Source organism: Marmota monax, unplaced genomic scaffold (assembly GCF_021218885.2).
Source record: "Marmota monax isolate L192 unplaced genomic scaffold, Marmota_monax_Labrador192_F-V1.1 WCK01_AAM20220418_F8-fsc00132, whole genome shotgun sequence".
Classification (NCBI taxonomy): Eukaryota; Metazoa; Chordata; class Mammalia; order Rodentia; family Sciuridae; genus Marmota; species Marmota monax.
Genome location: NW_026695199.1, coordinates 6213849 through 6235681, shown reverse-complemented (window position 1 = coordinate 6235681; position 21833 = coordinate 6213849). Strand labels below are relative to the sequence as shown.

General features: G+C 34.6%; 1 protein-coding gene across 1 annotated transcript; it reads right to left on the bottom strand.

Moving 5' to 3' along the window:
- Positions 1-2148: 2148 nt before the first annotated feature.
- Positions 2149-7443, bottom strand: Muc7 (mucin 7, secreted). Its single transcript, XM_046428735.1, has 3 exons — positions 7390-7443; positions 2496-3330; positions 2149-2360 (listed from the first exon to the last, which is right to left on the bottom strand). Exons 1-3 carry the CDS (start codon positions 7441-7443, stop codon positions 2149-2151), a joined length of 1101 nt encoding a protein of 366 aa, XP_046284691.1.
- Positions 7444-21833: the final 14390 nt, after the last annotated feature.

Sequence of the window (21833 nt, the reverse complement as noted above, 5' to 3'; positions counted from 1 at the left end):
AAACTAGTAGGTACTTGGACCCACCAAAGATTGAAGGGGGCCTCCTGAAATTGTATCAGTGGTAATCTGGTGAGATCACTATCTCTATATCCAGGTAAATTTAGAGGTGAAGGCATGGAGTGATTAGCATCTTCTTTCTATAAGTCCCAAATTCTGAGGAAATCTCAATGGAGAAGACTCAATAAGAGATGCCTCCACCTCAGCATAGATTATCATAAATAGCTTTAATATCAATTTTAATCTTAAGATATTACCTTTTGTATTGAATTGATAGATGTTCTCTTATTATTAACTAATCACAAGCTATATTAGTAAAAAAGAAAACTGCATAATTATTTAATCCTCTCTTTATACTGATAAAACAGATAATCATATGCAAAAGTCAATAGTAATAAATTATTAAACCAAATAATTCACTTTTGTTGTAGGTTTACACCAGTTAATTTCCCTTTGCTTTCTCTAATATTGCTCAAGGCAAGGGAATTTTATGTTTGTTGTAATGTAGAAAGTCCTCATTGAGGATAATGTTATGAATACTTTATTCCATTCCATTCCAATCCATTTCACTTCTTCCATTTCATTCCATATACTTAGAATTCCAACTCATATATTTTAGTTTATAGTGATACTGATGTAGGCTTCAGCCTCAAGAAGGCATATCTTGGCCATTTCTAAAACCAAGAAATATTCCCATGGAAAGAACTAGTTGCTATTCTTATTTTAAATAATCCCAAATGTCATAAAACTGCTCCAAAATGATCCTGGAAAGAACAGAGGTAAGCAAGAGGTATGAGGTCTTTATTCGTTGGAGAGAAAAGCATAGGATAAACACAAAATTTGTATTGAAAACATACATAAATAACTAAAATAAAGTTAATGTAAGTATATTAACCACTTTGTTTGAAGAATGGAAAACACTTTCTATTCAGAGATATTGAGGACCCAGGTCATTTGGCTTATTAGTGCAAGAGTTGACGAGAATGTAAATTTTTCTTTAGACCTCTTTTCACCAGTCTCAGAGCCTAAGGAAGACGAAAAACTTTCAAATATACACAATGAAAATAATTGCCATGTGACGTCTTTATTAATGAGCAAAAAATCTAAATACAATCACCAGATTTCTTAGTTGTAGTGACAGAAAATAAAAATAACTCTATGTCCCAAGTTAACATTATCTCTATATTCCAAGCATGTGATTTTTATTCTTCTGCCAACTAAAGTTAGGGTTTATTTTCAGAGACAATTTTGTAAACTTGGCACTAGGGCAGTAAGGTTTACTTTTAAACACATTCAAATGTGTGACTAAATTAAAAAAAATTCTACTGTCAAGCACATCTTATATTGACTTAATGTAAATTAATTGAATTAATAGTAAATTTTTATATGTCACTTGTGTATATACAACACACTCTTCTGTGGTTCACTGAAGCTAGAATCAAATACCTTAGATCTAAATTAAATTAGATGTAATACAGACAGTGTCAATCATAAGGCTTAAACAATTACATGCTCTTAAAAATGAAGTGTTGGAGTGTTGGTTTGTGCTTGGCTGCCAGATTTCATTTTTCATTCTTTTCAAATCTTTCCCTTTTCCTAGCTCACATTTTGCGGAGTGAAATTTTATTTAAAACTTATAATGATTGTGTAAAGGATTTAGTCCTTAATTGGCAATATAATAAGTCTGTATAGATAGATGAATATAGATGGAAATATAAAAGATAGATATAAAGATAAATCATATATGTATCAATATATTGATATTTAGATGTTTTGTTCAGGTAGAAAGAGTTTTATCTATTCATGGTTGGTGGTACAAAGTAATGATTGTAGTTTCCAACATTTAGGGGAGTGAATGGTAGATGACCTACACAATTTGTCCTTTTTATCTAAAGATTTTTCTGTTCCCTCAGTAGGTCCTAAAATGTGATCTTGAATCCTAGATATGCAATTGGTTTATGAGATAGAGGTGGTTTGTGACATTAATAGGTCATGTGGAAAAATAGTTTGATTCAAGGATTAGTGATAATAGTTAGAATTTAAGTAATATTATAAATTCATTTTGGGATTCATGGTAAAATTAAAGATGAAAGTTCTGTACTCATAAATCATGTTTTATAATTGATAGAACACTTCACAATGTATAATGTACTACTGAATCCTTTCTAAATGATCAAAAATTCTATTAAACCAATATCGTAAGCCTGCAAGAAATTGAAGATATATATTTTGACTGGGAGATGAAGTTGGTTGTGTGACAGTAACAGTTTGACTAGTGGTTGGAGGAGTAGTTTGGGGTACTGGTGCAGCTGTAGTTTCAGAAGTTTCAGGTGCAACAGTGTCTGGGGAAGAATTAGGTGTGGCATGTGAGACTTCTGTGATCTCTGGTGAAGCTGAAGAAGGTTGTGGTGTTGTTGCAGCTGGGAATGATGTAGGTTGGGCAGCTGTGGTCTCTTGAAGAGATGAAGAAGGTTGTGGAGTTGTAGCTGGGAAAGATGTAGGTGGGGCAGCTGTGGTCTCTGGCAGAGGTGAAGAAGGTTGTGGTGTTGGTGTAGCTGGGAAAGATGTAGGTGAGGCAGCTGTGGCCTCTGGCAGAGCTGAAGAAGGTTGTGGTGTTGATGTAGCTTGGAATGATGTAGGTTGGGCAGCTGTGGTCTCTTGCAGAGCTGAAGAAGGTTGTGGTGTTGATGTAGCTTGGAATGATGTAGGTTGGGCAGCTGTGGTCTCTTGCAGAGCTGAAGAAGGTTGTGGTGTTGATGTAGCTTGGAATGATGTAGGTTGGGCAGCTGTGGACTCTTGCAGAGCTGAAGAAGGTTGTGGTGTTGATGTAGCTTGGAATGATGTAGGTTGGGCAGCTGTGGTCTCTTGCAGAGCTGAAGAAGGTTGTGGAGTTGTAGCTGGGAAAGATGTAGGTGGGGAAGCTGTGGTATCTGGCAGAGCTGAAGAAGGTTGTGATGTTGATGTAGCTACAGAAGAGCCAGTCATGATATTTTCTCTTGCAAATGTAATAACAGCATTCTGAGTGGGAGGTCTCACACCTGAATTGGTAGTAATTTTGATGGAAGGAGATATGGAATTCAAAGATGGTACTTGGGTGGTGATCTCTGAATTGTTATTGTTGACCACAGTGTTATTTTTGACTGAACACTTAGTATATGAATGTTCAGGCCTATGCTTAGATAATTTGTGTAGAAGAACATGGTAATACTTTTTACTGAGTTGATTCTGGTGGGATGGTAATTCAGAACAATGTGGTAATTTGTGAAGTTTAGGTGACTGTTGAATATGTTTTTTGTGATGTGATTTGCGATTCTTTCTTCCACTTTCACTGAACTACAGAAAAGAAAGTGCAAAAAGTTAAAAAGTCCATTGATCTATCAAATAAAGTTTCATTGTTGACCATAGAATAAGCAGTATTTGTGAAGTTTTAGGATTAGAGACTGGATAACCAGTAGATCGAGTGATTGATTAGTTTGCTAATTTCACCCAGCCCCACATTTCACTAGCTCACTCTCCCCCTTTCAAGTGATCACTAAGAAGAATGCCCAGGTCTTGGAGGAGCATGTTTGAAACATATTGCCAAAGTTTGGATCTGTCTTGTGCCCACCCTTAAATAACTGACTAGATAAGTCACTTAATCTGATTAGATCTTTGTTTACTCATTTGTGAAACAATTCAAATTAAATTTCATACCCAAGTCTAATTCTATGACCTCAATACTTTGAAATATTTATGCTGTTAATTTTGTTTTTAGATGGTCTGCTTCATGAGGGAAGGATTTTGTTTTGTCATCTCTGTATGCCCAATTCCTAGAACAATGGACGGTAGGCAAATGGCAGATACTCACTAGATATTTATTGAATGAAGGAACTCATAAAATTGATAATGACTAATAAATAAATAATTTCTTTTTGAATAAAATCTTAGCATTTAATAGTATTTTACTTACATTGTAAAATAGTTTCAGCTATTTTATTTTAGGTGACCAAATAATACCTATGGCATTTTTAGATGAAAGCAAATTAATTAAAATACCATAAATTATGTTAATTTACTATAGAACCTGTGTCAAATGACCAGTTTGACTTATTTACTTAAAATATATTAATTATTATTAATCAATTATTACTGTTAGTTACAGATAGCCATAATAGATGGAACTTGTTAATTTGAATTGAATCTAGGGAAATTTGATGACTGAAGTGTACAGGCATTTATAGTAAGTATATATGTGCTAGGAAGAACACACTAACTATATTGATCTTTAACTGCCTGTTTCTATCTGTGATTTACTTTTATTAAAAATCCTCATATATAACACTTAACTTTTTGTCAGGCCCAATTCCAAATGCAAGTTTATTTAGATCCTTATCTACATCCTTATTATATAGATGAGGAAACTGAGTTCCAGAGAAATTAAGTTAAGAGAATGTGTCTCTGTATGCAAACCACATTTTTAATGGCAGAGGAGTGGGAGAAAATGAGAGGAGGTAGAGAGTTAGGTGCACTCAAGGGACGGGGGAAGGGAGACAGACACATGACACTTGGAGCCAGAAGGAGTGAGGAAGCAGCAGATTCTTAAAATAACAGGAGTAATGCAAACTCTTCTAAGAAAGGAAAAGGAGGCAAAAATTAGTCATGAAAGAAAAAGATTCAGAATGGAAGGGGAATAGATGAGCGCAAGGTCAAGATGACATATACTGGAAACTAGAAAGCACATTAAATTTCTGCATTTGATGTTAATAGCCTATTTTTATGGCCATTTGAAAACCTGTAATCAATTTCTAGTGACGAAGGAAGCAGTATATTAAGTGTTATATATAACAGACTCCAGAATATATCCCCTCAATCTTTCTTTGAGGCATCTGGAAAAGAGGAGCCACATTATCCACTCCCTGAAATCATTCCACATGTCATTTGTTGCTAGAACTTTGGGCTGATCTTTGGCTGTGGGTTGCTGTCACTTCTGCTACATCCCTGTATATTCTGAGGATTCAACAAATCAATTCTGTGCTACCTTTTTATATATTCAAGTTATTTGGAAACTCCTTCTCTATAAACTTTTTGATATTTGGACAGTTTGAAGAGTTTTATTTAACCTGAGCTTGGGAAAAGGATGATTCATTAGGTATTTGGATTTGTGGGAAGCACCAGAAAGGGCCTCCTCAAAATAACAACCCAGATTTTGTCATTCTACAATAAAATAATGATTTGTGTTGATTGGAGTTCCACCATTTCTTTTAATATAGAAATATTTGATATCTAGGAGTTTCTTATTAAAAGCAAACTTATCAAAAAGTGGATATAATTGTGCATATTCAGACTTTATAGCCTTATCAACTAGTATATAAGAAGAGATCATATTATTTTATATTTAAAGCATATTCTGTTATTAATATTTTGTACATAGGGAAACTGGAGCTCTATAAACAGATTTTAAATTGCTGAAGATTAATCTGGATGGTCAGTTTAGACATGAGCTTAATTTGACATTTCTGAGCCCAGTTGAACACTCTTTCTGTTATAATTACAGAAATTAGCATTAGGATTTAGGGGAAAAGATTAAGAAGGTTTTGGGTGGGGGAAGAGAATTATGTGATAAATGGGAATTATGAGATTATCCAAGAGTAAATTTTACCCACTCTACCAGTTCCCCTCCCTTCTCTATATTTTTACTACCATCATAATATTCTGGGGGTTTTCCTACTTTATTCAGTAAATAAACACACAGTAAATATTTTAATCTACTTAAAAGTAGATTAGATAGAAATATGGTTAGGGCTAGAGATATAGCTCTGTTGGGACAGTGTTTGCCTCACTTGCACAAGGCCCTGGGTTCAATCCCCAGCACCACACACACACACACGCACACACACACACACACAAAGATAGATAGATAGATAGAGAGAATTATGGTTATTATTATAGAATATATCACCAGGGATCATTATTAATTTTAATCTTGCTTTCACTGTGGATTCTAAATGTCTTAAAGACAGGGTCCACTTTGTATTCTTCTTTTAGTTTTGGAAACCATACATTCCTGTCCCATTTTGTGGTTCCTTCATTTTCTCTATCCATTCCAAAATTCCTATAATTTCTCCCTAGGTGATCTTGTAGGATTTTATAACTTTAAATATATTTAAACTATGGACTTTACCTTTGGTTTATCTCTGAAATTCATAAAATGTATATCCAAGTGCCTTCTTGACATCTTAATATAGAAGTCTAATAGCCATTTTTTAATTTAACATGTCTAAAAGAGGACTCCTTGATCATTTCTTTCTTTTACCACATACCTAATCCATCAGAAGGTACAGTAGAATCAATTACCAAAATATATCTAAATATACCCTCATCTTTTATATTAAGTGCTGATAGTTAGTGCAAATCTCCATTGTCTTTTATCTGGACCGCTACCATATCTTCCTGACTAGTCTCTTAATCTCAATTTTTGTCCCCTGCCATCTGTTTTCTCCCTAGAATCCTGAGTCATGTAACTACTCTGGGAGTATCATCTCAAGGTTTCCTGACATACTTAAAAAAAAAAAAAACCATATTCCACATCAAGGCCTAAAGGCCTGTAAGATCTGTTTTCTGCATCTCTGAAAGAGCTTACCACATACATTATACAGTTGGTACTCTATAGATATTGATGAAAAGAAATTGTTTCCTTGTGTTTAATTGAAATATTTTCTTTTGTTTCACAGAAAACAATATATTTTGATCTTTTGGACATATAAATTGCCTGTAACACTTTTTAAAAATTTCTTTCATTTCACTTTATTTATTATTTATTTTATCTGACACATAAAAGTATAAAAATTGTACATATTGTGGGGAGGGGGTTAGGGAAGAATACAGTTACTTTAATATTAGATAGAGGGGAGTGAAGAGAGGGAGAGAGTATGGGGGCAGGAAGGAAAATAGAATGAATCAGACATTATTACCCTATGACTGGTGGGATTCTACATCATGTATAACCAGAAGAATGAGAAATTATACTCTATTATATATGATGTACCAAAGTGCATTCTACTGTCATGTATAACTAATTAAAACAAATAAAAAATTAAAAGAAAGAATAAAAAATGTACATATTAATGGGTACTATGCAATATTGATATCTTAATATGTGTGTACATCAATTATTATTTAAATTGAGGTAAATATATTTGTCTCCTCAAACATTTGTTATTTCTTTGTGGTGGAAACATTCAAAATCCTTTCCTGTAGCTTTTTGAAATAAGTAGTACATAATTGTTATCTAGAGTCACCTTCATTGTGCAACAGCATGCCAGAACTTCTTGGTCCTATCTAACTGTAACTCTTGAAATCTCTATTAAATCTACACACTAAATATTTGTTATTGACACATGAGGTGATACTTACTGGGAAGCAAGCACTCAGCACAAAGATGCATACAAGCAGTGATAGAGTTTTCATCTTTTTTTACTGGCTCCTGGGAAAAGCAGAAAAGTCTGGGTTCAGTGTTAGCTATAACATTGTGAAAGAAGGGTGAACTTTGTTAAATGACTTATATTATTAGAATGTAGATCAGTGGTTTCTGAAAATTACATATATATTTTTACTCCAGAGTGGTGAGGCAAAATTGCTTTAAGTCTAAAATGCATTCTTTGAGAGAGGAAGCATTGGAGGAGAGACAAAAGAATTATTCTTATCACTAATTTGCAGCATAGATCTTTTCTATTGATAATAGAGATCACCTAGGAAAGTCAGGATCTTAGTAAGTTTAGCAATAAGAGAAGGAAATAGTTTTCTTATTTCTATAATGAGTCAAGAAATCTTGTTTAGAGAGCCATATAAACTATTTGGTTTTTACTAAACATAGTTTTATAAATGTTCTTTGGAATGTTCTTCTTTGCAAAGATGTTCCTTGACTCTGTGGTATGAGGCTATTAGAACAAAAAACCATATAAAACACACTTTTTTTTAAAGAGAGAGAGAGAGAAGAGAGAATTTTTAATATTTATTTTTTAGTTCTCGGTGGACACAACATCTTTGTTTGTATGTGGTGCTGAGGATCAAACCTGGGCCGAACGCATGCCAGGCGAGCACGCTACAGCTTGAGCCACATCCCCAGCCCCAAACACACTTTTCTTCAAGCATTATTCTCCTGAAAGTTTTGCCATTTGATGCCCTTTTTATAAATGCCCAAAGGACAAGATAACTTTGTTTTATTAATTTTTATGTAATCATGTCTAATACATAGTACAGTCTTAAAATATTGTTTGAATAACTGCTTCCGAAGGTAACTGTACTTTTGGCAATAGGTTGTAGGAGGAAAGATAAAAGGAAGGATGTGACCTTTTATTTTTCTTATTGTGATCATGAGCACAGTGTGTACATATCAGCTTGTCAGCTTTAAAAATGTTCCCATTAATCATATTTTCATCTATTAATAGACAAGTTGGATCTGTTATCACTTAGTTTAGCAGTTCACAAGAGGGGAGGGGAATAACTGTATTAGACCAATTATTGTTATTACTCAATGAAAATATGTAACTTGAAAGTGGCTTATTTTACATTGGAATATATCCCCACATACCTGATATTGTGTGAAACTTTCTCCTCAGGATGTTCAATCCAATTCCTTGCCTTCAGATGATCCTTTCAGGATGGTAACTGGAAGCAAAGGGACAAAGCAAAGAGAATTTTCAGGTTTTATAACTCTCTTGTTTAGATTTTTTAGATTTAGGAAATTTATTGGATTTAGGATAAGGTCATTTCTGTCAAGGAACTTGCTTTTAAAGACAAAGAAAGAATAGTTGAATTTTATGGGGTTGACAATGGTCCTTTGTGCATCCACTTCTTCCTGATGAAGATGGTGACAATGGGAGAGTCTCAATGAATAATATACTTGATTGATGAGAAGCATGATAGTGATTGATGACACTAATTGAGATACCAATAACCATGGCCCAAGCTTCCAAGCAGGAACAGATCTTCCAGTTTCCTTTTGGTCTAGGTAAACAGTGATTGCCTTCTGATAGTTAATGTGACAGAACACCGTTTTCCGTCTATCAATCAGTACAAATTAGCAAAGGTCAGAGAATTAGGAAAACAAAACAAACACAGTGTCAAATACTAGTAAAAGTACAATTTCTTAAAAATTGAGAAATGAACATTAAATTGTTTAATAGGAGAAATTTGAAAAATTTTGACTACTTTTTGAATTCACACATCCTGAAAGGCAAAGAGCAAAGTAAAATGTTACAATTGTTAACATTTTCCATGTTCTTAATGGATTGTTGAAGTATTGTAATGTAAATTACAAAAATCATGATAATTAATCTCTATTATTCCAGCATTTATTACTAAAAACTTTCATAATGCAGCACCATCAACCTCTAATATGAATAATTCACACAAATGGTAATCTTAAATTCAGTCATCAATTCCCAGTTTTGCCAAAAATACTTTTGGTCAGTTTGTTCTAATTAAGAACCCCCTGCTCCCAAGGACTGTTACTTTCTTTTATATTAGACATTTTCATGTCTGTTCCTCCATGATATTGATAATTTAAATGACTAGACAAATTGTCATATAAATACTTTTAGGAAAAAAACTTAAGAACCATTTTATACAGGTTTCAAAATTAGAAACTGGAAATTAGGAATTTCTCCTATGTAAAATTTTCAACCTGGATTGCAATTTTAAAGTTATGATTTCACTTCATGATTACATCTCGCCATTTGTTCTTTTGCACACATGGTCTCTAAGAGCAGGTTCAGAAGTTATATTCTTTGGGTTTGATTCCCTGTTTCTTTGATTGGTAGCTATGTAATATTTAGCAAATTATCTCACTTTAATGAGCCTCAGTTTTCTATCTGAAAAGTAGGGGTTGTACCTACTTTATGAAGTTATTGTGAATAGAAAATTAGATAATTTAGAGGGTCTGACAAAGTGCCTGTAAATTAGAAACTCTCAGCTGTTATAACTGAGCTATTAGATAGGGGTTATAATATCAATTTCTTTTCTTCTTTTATTTTTGTTAATTACTAGAGATACTCATTTTCTATATGCTTGTTACAGTCAAAATTGTGGAGGATAATTTTTACTGATATGAAGCAAGCTTTTTTGAGTACATAGGTTCATTAAAAATTTTCAAATCACCTTGTTATTGACTACTTAGTGATGATTTGTAATGACTTGAAAGAATTGATAGGATTTCCAGAAATGTTTGATTTTACCCAGTCCTAACTCATACTTGGAAATAACAGAGTAATTTATTTTATTTTATTTATGTTTATTTTTTTTAAATTAGAGCTTTATAGTTATACATAGTTATTGGGTTCATCCCAACAAACTCATACATGCATGGAAATCAGTTTCAGTTCATGATAACCCTCTTTCCTTCTCCCTTTTCCCTCCTGTCCCTACTTACCTCTTCCATTCTCTTTCCTTTGTTGTACTAGTCTTTCACTCAAATATTAATTTATATTTGATGGTTCTTTATGTTATCCTACTCTTCCCTCCCCTTTTCCTTTATTGTACTCTATCTTCTGCACATGAGAGAAAACACTCAACCTTTGAGTTTCTGAGTTTGGCTAATTTCACTTAGCATGATATTCTCCATTTCCATCCATTTGCTAGCACATGCTGTAATTTCATTATTATTATTATTATTTTCTGAGTAGAATCCCAGTGTGTGTGTGTGTGTGTGTGTGTGTATCACAATTTCTTAATCCATCATCTATTGACAGACATTTGAGTTGATTCCATAATTTAGCTATCACAATAATTACAGGTCTTGGGCTGGGGTTGTGGTTCAGTGGTAGAGTGTTTGCCTAGCACATGTGAGGTCCTAGGTTCAATCCTCAGCACCACATAAAAATAAATAAATAAAATAAAGGTATCGTATCCAACTACAACTAAACATAAATATTTAAAAAAATAATTACAGCTCTTTTTCCTCTCCTCATTGTGCTGCTATAAACATTGATGTGTCTGTCTCACTATAGTATGCTGATTTTAGATCTTTTGGGAAAATACCAAGGAGTGTTATAGCTGGTTCAGGTGGTGATTCCATCCCTAGTTTTTTGAGGAATCTCTATACTCCTTTCAAGATTGGTTGTACTATTCTGCAGTCCCACCAGGATTGTTTAAGTGTAACTTTTCCCCCAAAACCTCATCAGCATTTATTTTTGTTCATATTCTTGATTATTGCCATTCTGACTAGACGCTTTCTTAGTGTAGTTTTGATTTGCATTTCTCTGATTGCTAGAAATGTTAAACATTTTGCATATACTTACTGACCATTTGTATTTCTTTTTTTTTTAATTATTAGCTACACATCCATTTGTGTTTCTTTTGAGAAGTTTCTGTTTAGTTCTTTTGCCCATTTATTGACTGGGTTATTATTATTATTATTTGGTGTTAAGTTTTTGAGTTCTTTGTATATTCTGGATATCAATCCCCTATTGGAGCAGTAGTTGGCCAAGATTTTTTTCCATTCTGTAGGCTGTCCTCATGCTCTTATTCCTTTGCTGTGTAGAAGCTTTTTAGTTGAGTGGCATACCACTTATTGATTCTTGGTTTTATTTCTTGAGCTTTAGGAGTTTTGTTAAGGAAGTTAGTGCCAACACCTATATGTTGGAGTGTTGATCCTGTATTTTCTTCTAGCAGTTGTACAGTTTCTGGTTTAATTCCTAAGTCTTTGATCCATTACAATTTGACTTTTGTGCAGGGTGAGAGATAGGGGTCTAATTTCATTTTTCTTCATATACCTATCCAGTTTTCTCGGCACTAATTTGTTAAAAAATGCTTTCTTTTCTCCAAGATATATTTTTGGCACCTTTGTCAAATATCAGATGGCTATCGTATGTGGATTTGTCTCTGTGTCTTCTGCTGTATTCTTTTGGTTTTCATATCTATCTTGATGCCATTATCATGCTGTTTCTGTCACTAAAGCTCTGTATATAATTTCAGATCAGGCAGTGTGATGCCTCCTGCTTTCCTTTCCTTGCTTAGTATTGCTTTGGCTATTCTAGGCCTCTTATTCTTGCAAATGAATTTAAAAATTGTTTTTTTTTTCTAAATTTGTGAGGAATTCGATTGGCATTTGGATGGAGATTGCATTGAATCTGTATATTGCTTTGCAGATTAATTTTTTAAATGTTGGAAAAAACATAAAAGTGCCTAGGCATATTGTAACTCAATGCAGTGTCTTTCAGGTTTATTTTTCACTAAATAATGGGTAACATTTATTCTTTTAATTATTCATGCAGTGTTGGGGCCCCTTGGAGTTTTAGGGACTCATAGTTGGGCACATATGTCAAGAATACAAAATTTGGAAATGATATGTATGAAATGACTGGCCTACAGACCACAGATCACCATTATGTCATATTTTAAATAGTACTGGGTTTTGTAATGTGAGACATGACATAATAACCTCACAGGAAATCATAAATTGAGTTCTGATTTTCTGGATCAGAAAAACTACAGCTGTTTTTGCTCTCTTCATTACACCCATCACCTCCACACCAAAATGCTTGGTAGTTGAAAAACAAAAACTAAAAGAAAAAGAAATATATCTGATTCAGGCAAAACCAGAGCTTGGTTGGTTAATTGAAAAGTCTGTTAAAGTAGACTTTGTAGTAGAAGGCTTTTGACAACCTGCTTCCTACCTGAACCTTTAGCCCCATGGATTTTTCAGATTCTTTTATGTTTTCTAATTCCTCCGTAAAGTACTATTAGGATATGGAGAATATAAATTATTTCAGTTGATCAAGACAGCTTTCATTATACCCATATTTAGATTTAAAAGAAACATTTGAATTAAATGTTCTGTTATTTCTAACTTGTGTGTTGACTTTCTTTGGGGTTTTGAGGTCTTTGCAGAATGAGAGAGTCTATGGAATCCACTTCCAGGCTTGAGAAATAATCTGGAGTTATGGGTAGGAGAACTTGACAATAGTATCAACAGAACATTGATCTGAAAAATGTCTCAGCCTTGATTAGTCTTGGCAGTTACCATATGATTTAATTTATGTCTATATATGAAAGAAAAAAGCAAATGGCTATGAGTCTTCTTTAGTTTTTTATTTCCTATGATTTATTTTACTATATTATCAGTCCTAATATCTTAAATGTGCCTACGTCCTTTTCATTTTCAAAATCCTTTCATATAGTTCATAGCTATTAGTGATTTAGGTTATACAAGAAAGTATAATTCTGAATATTACACTTGAAGTTACTAACCTATTTTTATTACCACTTAAAAACCTGGAATTCATTTCTAATAAAGAAATATAATTTTTATATATATATATATATTTAAAAATTTAAATATATATTTATTTTTAACAGAGTTCCTCATCTGGCTCCAGAATTTATCCCCTCAGTCTTTATTTGGGACATCTGGAAGATCGGAGCAAGATTTGCTAATATGACACAGACATAGCTATGCTAACAATGGATAATGGTGATATGGAAAACTTAATAATATTTCCTCTAAGTTTGTTGATTTGGATAAGGTTAAATAAATAGTTTGTACTTTCCAGGAAAATGACTCATTTGGTATTTTCCATTTCTCCCACTTATGTCAGCTTGTCAGTCATTCTTTGTTACCACTATAACTTTGTATTGGCTGTGTACCTCTGGCTTCAATTTTCTTAAAGTGACCTTTTTTTTTTTTTTAAACTTAAAGACCTTTCCTTTTTTCTCTTTCTCTCTCTCTCTCTCTTTTCAGTTTCAAGATTTCACCTGTATCATTTCCTCTTGGCTTGGGTTCAGTAAAGCGTAAGTTAATTTGCAAATCTTAAATGGTAAACAGAGAGTTCTATGTCTTTCCATTGAGTAAGGTTCTTCTTCATTGGCAGCAAATACAATTATTTTTGTAATTGCCATATCTGTCTCTAAAGTTATATGTCTACTTTAAAGATGGCATTTTGATTTATAATAGGAGGAAAGACTTAGGATAAGAAAGTCTTGGGCTTAAAAGTGCAGGGAAGAAATATATAATTCTGTAGTGGAGAGCAGAGTTGGTGGACACACACAAGAGTGGATGATTCTTTGCATCTGTCTGTGCTAAGTACTCTCCATAAAAGAATTTCTCAGGTTGAGTTTAAAAGTAGATTAACAGCATTTATATTTATGACTTTGTCATTTAACATACATAAGTCTACAGTAGTTGACAGCATTACTTTTCTGGTATATTCTTAAATCCTTTTAATTTTTATAAAGTGTAGAGTCTTACTTTTAGAGCACAAGAGGATGGTCAATTAATATCTGTGATGAAAATGTTTTAAAAATATGGATTAGTCATTTAAAAATTTTGCTTGAAACATATTTTATCCTTAAACATCAATTATTTTTTCTAGAAAGAGATAATGAAGTGTGATAAATATTTTAAGGTGCTTTTAATTTCAGCTTCTTTATAATAGAATCTAAAAAAAATCAGAATATTTTTCTAAGCAATTGCTGAAAAAACTGTGTGAATTCCACTCTATCTGAGAAACAGAAAGATTACAAAGGTAGTTTTACATCATAAATATATGATCATGTGATCTATTTTGGGGAGTTTTTTGAAGATTATATGGGATAATCAGTATTAAATGCTTAGTATCTGACACAAAGTAAACTTGAAATAACTGTTAGGTACTATTATTTATAAACCAGTTAAATGTAAGAATTTCAGAATTATGGCAATGAGGAAGTAAATTTAAAGTCACCACAACCATGTTTCTGCTCACTGAAGAAACTCATATTAATTTTGGAACCCATTCAAGAACTTACTTTAAATTCAAGGTTGTGGAAATTAACTCACAATATTTTTATAGGTGTGTAGAAAATGCAACTGGCTAGAGAAGTTGGTACAGAGCTTCCAGCAGGGAAATATGCAAAACAAAAAACAAAAAACAAAAAACAAAAAAACAAAAAAAAAACCCCAAAACAAACAAAAAAAAACCAAAAAAACCAAAATAGCACCATATGGGAAAAATTTTTTTTGAGTTGAATGAAGCAAACAACCAATATTTTATGGTAGTTATCAAGGAAACTAACTCCTTTTATTTGTACTTGAAGTGAACCCCCTAAATTGAATTTTAAAAAGGCACATCTCAATCAGACTGACTTGGGACAAATTTTTACAATGAAGTTATGGAAAGCTTTTAGCTTTATTAGATGAAAAATCTTTTAAGCTCAATAAGAGGAGTGGAGTTACAATGCAAGAATTTTATAGGGAGATCCAACATGGCGGCGGGCACAGAGAGATCAAGTCTCTGACCTCTTCAGCTGCGTGGGCATAGGGAGTCTTAAACCATCTAAATGCTGTTTGCTAAGGATCACTAGGCAATGCTGAGCTAATGTGGATCTGGGGCGAACAGTCTGCGCCTCTCAGAACACACACCGAGCCCGGATCGGCCGAATTCAGGCTCCCGTTCGCTTGCGTCTCACAGACAAACCGCTGTGACTCAGCGCTAAATGATCCCACTGAAACAACTGGTCAGCCCTTCTGAACCTGCGGAGGTTAATACCAACCGAGCCTTCATAGGCAGTGGCCACAGGATTGAGACGGGGCTTGGGAGAGCCGGTCAGGACCCACCTGTTGCATCGGACACCCGGCAAAGGGAACGAACTGTCGCCATTCACATGGGATACCACCATGGCAGAGAACTGACATCACCAGAATGCGGTGGACGAGATAACTTCATTGAAACCGGCGGCGGCAGGTGTGTAACCCCCTAGCGCTCTCTCTCCACACAGCGGGGAAACCTTAAGGGCCCCTCCCAGCTCTCCTGTGAGCCCGATAGTCAGACCGAGGGAATCAGAAGCAGCGCGGGATCCCCAGCTACCGCTCCCACCAGCGCTGACAACTGAGGTCTCTTGCACCAGCTACGGGGGCGTGGCTACTGGAGGGCAAGCAAAATACGCTGAGGGTTCTCAGCCCCAAGCTCCACAACCTTAGGGTCTGAGGGAATGACAAGCAGGGAGAGTGTGCCCAGTTGTTCAAGAAAATAGGACTCCCGTGAGCTGCAGACCTGGCGTGTAGCCAGTATTGTGGTGAGCAGGGTCTGGCTGGAGGAAAAGTGGGGAAGTGACTAGACACAAGAAAAGGCCCGAGGCACTCAGGATTGGGGACCCGCCCAGTCGGGGAGGAGGAGCTGCTGCCCAGTGATTGGTTCCCGCGTATTGAGAGGAGAAGCTTGGCCCGGTGGGCACAGCTCCACCTACTGGAAGAAAAGTTAATCGAACTCTAAGACTGCATTTTAAATTTTTTTTTTATTTGGGTTTTTTTTTCATTTTTATTTTTTAAATTTTTTAAAAAATATTCTTTTTATTATTTTATTATTTTTATTTTTGTTGATTATTTTAAAATTTTTTTTCTTTTCTATTTTTTTCTTTTGTCTTTTCAATTTCCTTATTCCCCTTTCCTTGAATTCTGCCTGTTTACTCTCATTCTCTTTAGTGACTTCTTCCCTTCCCTTCTAATACCTTTCCTCCCAAGCATCACTATGCTGTTTATGTGTAATTTACTAAATATGTATAGGTCAATGTTCTGAGGCGTTATATAGTGCTACCAAGTCCCTAGCTACCCCCAAATACTCCAGACCATTCTCCTGTTAATATCCCTCATCTGTAGAGCAACCCTCCAAGGTTGCCAAGAGATACCAACATCAATACCATCACATTATTTGACCTAAATATAAGTCCCAAGACCAAACTGCAGACTGCTATATGCCATCAGAATCCGTACACAGTTTAGGAAACGAATGAATCTGCATTAAAGTGTAACAAAACTCATCATCTCTAGTCATAGTCTCCCATAACAAAAGAGAGACCCCAGAGACACACAAAACCAAATAAATTTATAGGAGTAAACAGTAACTCAGCAGTCAAACAGAACAAGAAGTAACATGAGCAGCATGAAAAAGCAAGGAAGAAAAGGAGTACAAACAATGAAGGACAGCCTAAATATTCAGGAGGATCTAGAGGCATCAGAAAAATGGTCAAATAAAGAACTCAAGGAATATCTTAGACAGATGGAATGGAATCTTAAAGAGGATATGAGACAGCAAATTCAAACAATGAAAGAACACATTGAAAATGAATTACATAAACAGATAAAAGAAGCAAATAAGCATCTTTATCAGGAGATAGAGATTATTAAAAAAATCAAACAATAATTCTAGAAGTGAAGGAAACTATAAGCCAAATTAAAAACTCAAATGAGAGTATCACTAACAGAGTGGAGCAAGTAGAAGCCAGAACATCAGATAATGAAGACAAAATATATCATCTTGAAAAGAGTCTAGCCAACTCAGAAAGGCTGGTAAAAAATCATGAGAAAAACATCCAAGAGATATAGGATAACATAAAAAAACCAAACTTAAGAGTCATCGGGATAGAGGAAGGTATAGAGGTTCAAACCAAGAGAATGAGCAACCTACTGAATGAAATAATTATAGAAAACTTTCCAGAAATAAAAAAGGAAACGGATGTACAAATTGTAGATGCATACAGGACACCGAGCATACAAAATCACAGTAGACCAACGCCAAGACACATTGTTATGAAGATATCCAATATACAGAACAAAGAGAAAATATTAAAAGCTACAAGGGAAAGGAGGTAGATTATAATTCAGGGGTAAACCAATAAGGTTAACAACGGGTTTTTCAACACAGACGCTGAAAGAGAGAAGATCCTGGAACAACGTATTTCAAACACTGAAAGACAATGGATGCCAACCAAGAATTTTGTATCCAGCAAAATTAAGCTTCAGGTATGACAACAAAATAAAAATCTTTCATGATAAACAAAAGTTAAAAGAATTTGCAGCCAGAAAACCAGCATTGCAAAGCATCTTGAGCAAAACACTACACGAGGAAGAAATGAAAAACAATAACCAAAACCAACAGTGGGAAGTACCTCAGTAAAGCCAGAGGGCAGGGGGAAAGCTAATCATGGAGAAACAAACCAAATTTAAAAAAAAGATAAATAATCAAACATGGCTGGAAGTACAAACCATATATCAATAGTAACTCTAAACGTTAATGGCTTAAACTCACCAATAAAGCGACATAGGCTGGTAACACGGATTAAAAAAAAAATCCAACAATATGCTGCCTCCAGGAGACACATCTGATTGGAAAAGACATACACAAGTGAAAGGTTGGGAAAAAATATACCAAGCACACAGTCCTCGTAAGCAAGCAAGGGTGGCCATTCTCATATCGAATAAAATCGACTTCAAGACTAAGTTAATCAAAAGGGATAAGGAAGGACACTATATACTGTTAAAAGGAACCATTCACCAACAAGACATAACAATTATCAATATTTATGCACCAAATAAGGTTGCTGCGACATTCATAAAACAAACTCTCCTCAAGTTCAAGAATCAAATAGACCACAACACAATAATATGGGTGACTTCAACACACCTCTCTCACCACTGGACAGATCCTCCAAACAAAAGTTGAATAAAGAAACTATAGAACTCAATATCACAATCAACAACCTAGACTTAACTGACATATATAGAATATATCAACCATCATCAAGTGGATATACTTTTTTCTCAGTAGCACATGGATCCTTCTCAAAAATAGACCATATATTATGCCATAGGGCAACCCTCAGTAAATATAAAGGGGTGGAGATAATACCATGCATTTTATCTGATCATAATGGAATGAAACTGGAAATCAATGATAAAAGAAGGAAGGAAAAATCCTACATTACATGGAAAATGAACAATTGTTACTGAATGATCAATGGGTTACAGAAGACATAAAGGAGGAAATCGAAAAATTCTTAGAGATAAATGAAAATACAGACACAACATATCAGAATCTATGGGACACAATGAAAGCAGTTTTAAGAGGGAAATTCATCGCCTGGAAGTCATTCCTCAAAAAAAGAAAAAAACCAACAAATAAATGAGCTCGCACTTCATCTAGAAGCCCTAGAAAAGGAAGAGCAAAACAACAGCAAATGAAGCAGAAGGCAAGAAATAATTAAAGTCAGAGTGGAAATCAACAAAATTGAAACAAAAGAAACTATTGAAAAATTTGACAAAACTAAAAGTTGGTTCTTCGAAAAAATACATAAGATCTACAGACCCTTAGCCATGCTAACGAAGAGAAGAAGAGAGAGAACTCAAATTACTAACATATGGGATGAAAAAGGCAATATCACAACAGATGCTACAGAAATACAGAAGACAATTAGAAATTATTTTGAAACCCTATATTCCAATAAAATAGAAGATAGTAAAGACATCGATAAATTTCTTAAGTCATATGATTTGCCCAGACTGAGTCAGGAGGATACACACAATTTGAAAAGACCAATATCAATGGATGAAATAGAAGAAGCAATCAAAAGACTACCAACCAAGAAAAGCCCAGGACTAGATGGGTATACAGCGGAGTTTTACAAAACCTTTAAAGAAGAATTAATACCAATACTTTTCAAGTTACTTCAGGAAATAGAAAAAGAGGGAGCTCTTCCAAATTCACTCTATGAGGCCAACATCACCTTGATTCCGAAACCAGACGAAGACACCTCAAAGAAAGAAAACTACAGACCAATATCTCTAATGAACCTAGATGCAAAAATCCTCAATAAAATTCTGGTGAATCGGATACAAAAACACATCAAAAAAATTGTGCACCATGATCAAGTAGGATTCATCCCTGGGATGCAGGATGGTTCAATATATGGAAATCAATAAACGTTATTCACTACATCAATAGACTTAAAGATAAGAACCATGATCATCTCGATAGACGCAGAAAAAGCATTCGACAAAGTACAGCATCCCTTTATGTTCAAAACATTAGAAAAACTAGGGATAACAGGAACTTACCTCAACATTGTAAAAGCTATCTATGCTAAGCCTCAGGCTAGCATCATTCTGAATGGAGAAAAATTGAAGGTATTCCCTCTAAAATCTGGAACAAGACAGGGATGCCTCTATCACCATTTCTATTCAATATAGTTCTCAAAACACTGGACAGAGCAATTAGACAGACGAAAGAAATTAAAGGCATAAAAATAGGAAAAGAAGAACTTAAATTATCACTATTTGCGAAAGACATGATTCTATACCTAGAAGACCCAAAAGGGTCTACTAAGAAACTACTAGAACTAATAAATGAATTCAGCAAAGTGGCAGGATATAAAATCAACACGCATAAATCAAAGGCATTTCTGTATATCAGCGACAAAACTTCTGAAATCGAAATGAGGAAAAACACCCCATTCACAATATTCTCAAAAAAATAAAATATTGGGAATCAACCTAACAAAGAGGTGAGAGATTTATACAATGAAAACTACAGAACCCTAAGGAGAGAAATAGAAGAAGATCTTAGAAGATGGAAAAATATACCCCGTTCATGGATAGGCAGAATTAACATCATCAAAATGGCGATACTACCAAAAGTTCTCTATAGGCTTTATGCAATGCCAATCAAAATCCCAATGGCATTTCTTGTAGAAATAGATAAAGCAATCATGAAATTTATATGGAAAAATAAAAGACCCAGAATAGCAAAAACAATGCTAAGCAGGAAGTGTGAATCAGACGGTATAGCAATACCAGATTTCAAACTATACTACAGAGCAATAGTAACAAAAACAGCATGGTACTGGTACCAAAACAGGCGGGTGGACCAATGGTACAGAATAGAGGACACAGAGACTAATCCACAAAGTTACAATTATCTTATATTTGATAAAGGGGCTAAAAGCATGCAATGGAGGAAGGATAGCATCTTCAACAAATGGTGCTGGGAAAACTGGAAATTCATATGCAACAAAATGAAACTGAATCCCCTTCTCTCGCCATGCACAAAAGTTAACTCAAAATGGATCAAGGAACTTGATATCAAATCAGAGACTCTGTGTCTGATAGAAGAAAAAGTTGGCTCCGATCTACATATTGTGGGGTCTGGCTCCAAATTCCTTAATAGGACACCCATAGTACAAGAGTTAATAACAAGAATCAACAAATGGGACTTACTTAAACTAAAAAGTTTTTTCTCAGCAAGAGAAACAATAAGAGAGGTAAATAGGGAGCCTATATCCTGGGAACAAATTTTTACTCCTCACACTTCAGATAGAGCCCTAATATCCAGAGTATACAAAGAACTCAAAAAATTAAACAATAAGATAACAAACAACCCAATCAACAAATGGGCCAAGGACCTGAACAGACACTTCTCAGAGGAGGACATACAATCAATCAACAAGTACATGAAAAAATGCTCACCATCTCTAGCATTCATAGAAATGCAAATCAAAACCACCCTAAGATACCATCTCACTCCAGTAAGATTGGCAGCCATTATGAAGTCAAACAACAACAAGTGCTGGCGAGGTTGGGGGAAAAGGGTACACTTGTACATTGTTGGTGGGGCTGCAAATTGGTGCAGCTAATTTGGAAAGTAGTATGGAGATTCCTTGGAAAGCTGGGAATGGAACCACCATTTGACCCAGCTATTCCCCTTCTTGGACTATTCCCTAAAGACCTTAAAAGAGTGTACTATAGGGATACTGCTACAACGATGTTCATAGCAGAACAATTCACAATAGCTAGACTGTGGAACCAACCTAGATGCCCTTCAATAGATGAATGGATAAAAAAAATGTGGCATTTATACACAATGGAGTATTACTCTGCACTAAAAAATGACAAAATCATGGAATTTGCAGGGAAATGGATGGCACTAGAGCAGATTATGCTAACTGAAGCTAGCCAATCCCTAAAAAACAAATGCCAAATGTCATCTTTGATATAAGGAGAGCAACTAAGAACAGAATAGGGAGGAAGAGCATGAGAAGAAGATCACCATTAA

Coding starts and splice junctions, on each gene's coding strand:
- Muc7 (XM_046428735.1), bottom strand. CDS start 7,443: ATGAAAACTCTATCACTGCTTGTATGCATCTTTGTGCTGAGTGCTTGC. Junction 3,331..7,389: donor TGCTGAGTGCTTGCTTCCCA/GTAAGTATCACC, acceptor TCTTTTCTGTAG/TTCAGTGAAAGTGGAAGAAA. Junction 2,361..2,495: donor GACCACAGCTGCCCCACCTA/CATCTTTCCCAG, acceptor AAGTCTCACATG/CCACACCTAATTCTTCCCCA.